The 6793-nt window shown below is 44.4% G+C and overlaps 1 protein-coding gene across 1 annotated transcript in view; it reads right to left on the bottom strand.

The window, feature by feature from the left end:
* The window catches only part of ABCB10 (ATP binding cassette subfamily B member 10), a 40302-nt gene that overhangs the window by 21396 nt on the left and 12113 nt on the right, over window positions 1-6793 (bottom strand). Inside the window, exons 4-6 of the mRNA XM_023513899.1 lie at window positions 5167-5301; window positions 3328-3474; window positions 1791-1929 (exon numbers count right to left, since the gene is read on the bottom strand). Of these exons, the coding sequence (XP_023369667.1) occupies window positions 1791-1929; window positions 3328-3474; window positions 5167-5301 (421 nt within the window). The remainder of the gene's footprint in view (window positions 1-1790; window positions 1930-3327; window positions 3475-5166; window positions 5302-6793) is intronic.

Raw genomic sequence — 6793 nt, 5'->3', positions numbered from 1 at the left:
CAGGTCCCCAGTCTCCACACTCAGACACACAGACTCAGGTCCCCAGTCTCCACACTCAGACACACAGACTCAGGTCCCCAGTCTCCACACTCAGACACACAGTCAGGTCCCCAGTCTCTGGACTCAGACACACAGACTCAGGTCCCCAGTCTCCACACTCAGACACAGACTCAGGTCACCAGTGTCTGCATAGACACAAACTCAGCAGTGCCTTCTATGACCAAGGGTGGTGACCAAGTGCCAATGGAATGACATGTTTTCCAACCCATCTGTTAAGGCAAAGTTGTGAACTTGTCCCTTGTGAAAGGCGGGAATAGAAAAGCCCCAAACAGAGAGAGCCTCCATTACGTCAGGAGTACAGAGGAGGGACTACAAAAAAACATGTCAAATAAGGCAGAAAACATAACATGAGGGGAAGCCAGGGAAGAAAGCTGACTGTGGTCTGGCCTAAGAGGTGAACAGAGAGGCCACAGAGAGAGAAGGTGACGGGCAAGCCCCTCCAAGGCAGGACAGAAGAGTGGAAGGAACAGGACCATACCACAGTGTGCTGTCCTCCAGCTCAGCCCAGGGGATGCAGAGGAAGAGCCATATATTATCCCTGGGTCCTCCTGAGCAGTTGGGCCCTCTGGCTTCCCAAATCACTCAGTGCCCTGTAACCTCTTAATCAGGCCTTTCTTCAGGACCATCCAGCAACTAAAATGCACTTTCCAGGAGTCTGCAAGTCTCATGACAGAAAACATCCTCACTTGCCTGTAGATTTCTAAGGAAAAACCTCTACTTGCAATAATTAGACCCCAGACCCTGGAAATAAAACTTGGGCTGAAGTGACACATAGAATAGTCAATGACAGTTGGTTAATCAGACCTCAAGGTTACTTACCTAACCTAACTGTTTCATCTCAGGTTTCAAAGACAGGAAGAAAGGTGACTGGTGTCTGTAATGCTAGCACTCTGGGAGGCCCAGACAGGAGGATCCCTTGAGCTCAGGAGTTCAAGACCAGCTTGAGAAAAAGCAGGACCCCATCTCTACCAAAAATAGAAAAATTAGCTGGGCAATGTGGTGGGTATAGTCCCGGCTACTCAGGAGGCTGAGGGCAAGATCGTTTGAGCCTAGGAGATTTAAGTTGCTGTGAGTTAGGCTAGAGCCACAGCCTGAGCAATAGAGTGAAACTGTCTCCAAAAAAGGCAGGAAGAAGGAAAACAAAAACCAAGAACTCATTTGTCTCTTGTTGGGGGAACAGGAAAGGCACAGAAAAAAAGGACGGAAAACTTCTCAGATTGCACAGCTTTGGCTCCATGGTTTTTGCTTCCCTTCACCCAGGAATGGTCAATAAAAGCTACACTGTGAGACATTCTTCACAAAAACAAGCAACTCTGTTTCATGCACTTTATAATTCGTAAATATTTTTTGATTGTCCATTGGTTTTAAATATGGAATGCTATTTTCCAATCATGAACTGTGGGTTTCCGTGTCCATGCCTGCTCGGCAGCACCCTCTTCCTTCCTGTATCTGAGGGCAAGTGAACAGGGGGTCTTAATGTTCAAGCTGGGAAACGCTGCTCCAGAGCTACAGCAAACTTCCTAACCACAGAGCTGCTCACTGTCTGTGCAGGAGGGTCATGCTCATTTTATTATGTTTTGTCTTTGAAAGCCTAGGGGAATAACAACATTCTGGGAAATGCCTTTTTCATTCCAAATTGGTTGATGAGAGGTAATGTGAAAACTTCAGTTTCTATTTCAGAAATGATGCCCCAATTTTTAATGCAATTCCCCAAGCCTACTTAAATTATATACCTCCAATGCTTACTCCAACCCAGAAAGCATACATTAGGAAGGAAGAGAGTTCGCCCACTGTCATGTGGGCACTGCCCATCAGCAGCCCTCCTTTGTACAGGACAGAAAGCACAATCAGGTTTCCGGAGAGCCCAGTCTGTAGAAGGGAGAAAACACAGAAGTCAGACGGGAGCCAAAAACCAGAATGTAAAAGGCTGAACCATGACCTAAAATGCCTATAATTATGCCTTTTTGCATTTAACTGCCATAGCAAGATTTTCCAGAATACTAAATCTCAGCTGAATTTTAAATAAAAAATAATTTTGAAATATTACAATATTAAAATAATCTCATCCCCATGAACATAACCCATCAAATTCCCATTTACTCAACCTACCCATTTGCAAAGGGAAAAAGTAGTATTAAAGATTCCTTACCTAGTGAGAAGCAAGAGATGAAAATCTGTTAGTATTTATATACTACAATGAGATGTTCTAAAGTCCTGTATTTGTGACCTGTTTTTACCTTTGTCTGGTGTGTGGTCTCTAGTAAAGGCTGCTGTTTCCTTACCTGTTAGTCAGGGCAACCAGAGAATCACCTTGAAAATTACTTTCAGTTTACGCATATCAGGAATTTGTCCTCATGGTGATTTTTTATTTCAGTGTTCTATTTGAGTTTGTTGTCATGGTTTGTTTTTTTTTTTAAGAGACAGAGTCTCACTTTGTCGCCCTTGGTAGAGTGCTATGGCGTCACAGCTCACAGCAACCTCCAACTCCTGGGCTTAGGCGATTCTCTTGCCTCAGCCTCCTGAGTAGCTGGGACTACAGCGCCCACCACAACGCCCAGCTATTTTTTTTGGTTGCAATTTGGCCGGGGACAAGTTATGAACCTGCCGTACTCGGTTATATGGGGCCTGCACCCTGCCCACTGAGCCACAGGTGCTGCCCTTAGAGGTTTTTTTTTTTTTTATACTTCTTTCTTGAAACACACTAAGGTTATTTCAGTTAATCCTCAGTAGGTATCAGACCTGCATTAGAATGACCCAGAGGACATGCTAGGCATAGTGGTACCCACCTGTGGTCAAGGGAGCTACATGGGAGAGTAAGGCAGGAAGATCCCCTGAGTCCAGGAGTTCAAGGCTATAGTGAGCTATGATCAAACCTGAAATACCCACTGTACTCCAGCCTGTGCAACATAGTGAGACCCTGTCTAAACAATTTTTTAAAAGAATGATAGGAAGGCCTATTAATACATTGGGAGTCTCAGCCTGGAGTTTCTAATTCCATATATCAGGAGATGGTGGGGAGGGTCTGAGTCCTGGCAAGGCTAACCCCAGTAAAGCTGATCAGCCGGTAAGGATGCCTAATCTTACCATGCACTAACTTTTCTCAATATATCAGTTTTCGTCCTCTTTCACAAAAATACTTTAGAGAAAGTCATTCTTAGTCTTGAAGGGAAATAGAATTATTTTCTGCTCATGTCAAGAGCCACAGAATAAAACATTTTCATAGTCATAACATCTGCCCTTTTACTCTTTCCAAAATGATGTACTTACTGCTCCAAAGAAGCCTGCCCGAGCAAACGCCTCCTTCCTTGCTAACTGCATCACGTGGTCCACTTTGCTGGCATATTTCTCTATTTCAGTCATTTCTTTCCCAAAAGCTCGAACAGTTCTCACATTTCCAATACGTTCCTCAGCTAGCTGGGTGAATAATAAACACATTTCAGGAGGAAGAGGGTCACGATTTGAGAGTTTCTAGAAGCAGAACTTAAATGTGTTTCTCATTTTAAAGATACTATCATCGGAAAGCTGCTCTTTTTTTTTCTGAGCTCAAGCAACCCACCCACCTTGACCTCCCAGAGTGCTAGGATTATAGGTGTGAGCCACCATGCCCAGCCAGAAAGCCACTCTTGATACCTGACTATTAAAAAAAAAAAAAAAAGGGCTCGGCGCCTATAGCTCAACTGGCTAAGGCACCAGCCACGTACATCTAAGGTGGCGGGTTCGAATCCCCAGCCCGGACCCGCCAAAACAACAATGACGGCTGCAACCAAAAAATAGCCAGGCGTTGTGGCGAGCGCCTGTAGTCCCAGCTACTTGGGAGGCGGAGGCAGGAGACTCGCTTGAGCCCAGGAGTTGGAGGTTGCTGTGAGCTGTAATGCCACGGCACTCTACCCAGGGGGACACCTTGAGGCTCTGTCTCAAAAAAAAAAAAAAAAAAAAAGTAAGACCATGCGACACTGCCTATAATTCCAGCACTTTGGTTTTTTTTGTTGTTGTTTGTTTGTTTGAGACAGAGTCTTAAGCTATCACCCTGGGTACAGTGTTGTAGCATCACAGCTCACAGCAACCTCCAACTTCTGGGCTCAAGCTATTCTCCTGTCTCTGCCTCCCAAATAGCTGGGACTACTACCCCTGCCACAACACCCAGCTATTTTTTGGTTGCAGCCGTCATTGTTGTTTGGCGGGCCCAGGCTGGATTTGAACCCACCAGCTCAGGTGTATGTGGCTGGCACCTTAGCTGCTTGAGCCACAGGCCGGAGCCAATCCCAGCACTTTGGAAGGGGGGAGGATCACTTTAGGCGAGGAGTACAAGACCTGCCGGGGCAATATAGTGAGACACCATCTCTACAGAAAATAGAAAAATTAGCTGGATGTGGTGGAATGTGACCTATTTGAGAGACCACGGCAGAGAACACTTAAGCCCAGGAGTTTGAGGCTGCAGTGAGCTATGATCATGCCATTGCACTCCAGCATAGGTGATAAACGGGAGGGAGGGGACAACAAAGCAGAACATAGAGAACAATCTTATTTGGGGGAAATATCTATTCCTATACATATCACAAATATACGTAGAAAGAAAAACAAGAGAGTAGGTAGATGTACAAATATATTTTTATGCAGAGAAAAAAAAGAATGGTTAGATTCCAAAATGCTAATGTTAATTCAGTAAGAGAGGATTATATGTGCTTTTGTTTTTTTCTCTTTATGTTTTCTTATTTTTCAATGACAAACATGCATGCCTTTTGTAACATAACGTTAAAACATTAAGTTATGTTTAGTTTTCATGAAGATAATATTGTGCAGCTCTGCAAAGCTAGCTTTATTAAATTAACGAAAAGTCATAGTGTCATGAGTAACTATTTTCAAAACAAGATTAACTTATTGTCCTATAAGCTTTGGGAAGAACTGAGAACTTCACACAATGCTTACTTAATTGGGATCTACTTCGAGATATGAGTAGAAACTTAACTGAGATGGCAGAGTTCTGGGATGTTGGGGTCTAATGTGAGGAAAGGAAGAAACTTCATTGAAAAGCTGAAGCACATCCTTCCAGCAGCAAGGCTCTGAGTCGGTCCACAAGGGAACACAAGGATGAGAAGCGACCTTTACCTGGGTGGCTTCAGCCAGGGAATCCTGAGTGACTTTGGTCAGTTTCCTTAGATATCGTCCATAAATCACAGCAATGATGGACACTGGAGGCACCACGCTCAAAACAAATGTGGCCAAATTAGGTGAGACAAAAAACTGTCAAAACAAAAAGTTTTAAGAGGTGTGCGTTACACAGAGTGGCAAGACCGTCTTGTTAGCTACTGCAGAGGTGAAGGAGGGGCACATTTAAATTAACATTGGGGGCCAGTCTCCGGGAGGCTGAGGCAGGTAGATTGTTTGTGTTCAGAAGTTGGAGACCAATCTGAGCAAGAGCAAGACCCAGTCTCTACTAGAAATAGGAAAGCTAGGTCAGGTGTGGTAGCAGAGCCTGTAGTCCCAGCTACTTGGGAGGCTGAGGCAAGAGAATCACTTAAGCCCAAGAGTTTGAGGTTGCTGTGAGCTGTGATGCCACAGCCCTCTACCCAGGGTGACTAAGTGAGACATTGTCATAAAAAAATAAAATAAAATAACAACAGACTCGAAGGTACAGGCTCTGGCTGTCCATCCTGTGCTGGTGGAACTTTTCAGACACCTTTAATTTTCACAGAATCTCCTGAGTATTCAGTGTGCCAAGTGGAAGTAACGTGGCAGCTGCTGGAAACAGGACAGGAACATTTCCTCCTGACTGACACCGTGTCCATTAGACTGTACAGTTCAACAACAAAGACAGGGGACAGGATGAAGGGGCCAGACCACACCATGGGTTCTATATTCAAGAACAATTTCAAGGCACTAAACAGCCAGAGTAGCAAGTACCACTGACATGACCAAGATAGCAAAGTCACCAAAAAAACTCCCTCATCACATGATGAACCGTTGAAGGAGGACTTAGTAACAAACTGACAGTAATAGAAGAAGAGTTATTAGAGCTGTTTTCCTGGCTCTGGATCTGGCTCAACATAAACAGAAGCTTCTAACAACTGGAGTTGCTAAAAGCATAACCCAATGCCTGGAAGTAATAGTGGATTTTCATGTCAACCCTGCAATTTGGTGATTATATTTTAAATCACTTAGCATTTCCTTAATAAATTATTAAAGTCTGCCAAACATCATTTGCACAGAAATTAGTATAATCAGCACAGAACTCTCTTAAATAATGGTAAGGAAAAGTTACAGACCAAAATGTAAGGCGCTGGATGGATAAACCAACCATTCATTTGTTTATTCATTCAACTAGTTGTTACTGAATGCCTATACACAGAAACACTATTCCAGGCACCCAGAAGATAACCAACCCTCACAGAGAGTTTTCATGCAAGAAGAGAGGAGATGGGACTTAGATAACAAACACGTATAATTTCAGGTGTCCACCAACAGGAAAGAGCAGGTGCACAACAGCCCTGAGGCAGAAAGGAGCGTGGCACCTCAATGGAAGAGCAAGGAGGCGCTTACAGAATGATTCACCCTGAGCAGACAAGTCCTTCAGGATACCTGGGATGAGCCTCAGGGAGCACAATCCTATCTCTGATGCTCACCATCAGGACCTCGGGACAACATGGGTGTGAAGTCACGGGTCTGGACGACATGGGTGTGAAGTCACGGGTCTGGACGACATGGGTGTGAAGTCACGGGTCTGGACGACATGGGT

This window comes from Otolemur garnettii, unplaced genomic scaffold (genome assembly GCF_000181295.1).
Source record: "Otolemur garnettii isolate 467f Iridium unplaced genomic scaffold, OtoGar3 scaffold00045, whole genome shotgun sequence".
NCBI classification, from domain to species: domain Eukaryota; kingdom Metazoa; phylum Chordata; class Mammalia; order Primates; family Galagidae; genus Otolemur; species Otolemur garnettii.
This window is presented reverse-complemented; position numbering and strand designations above follow the sequence as displayed.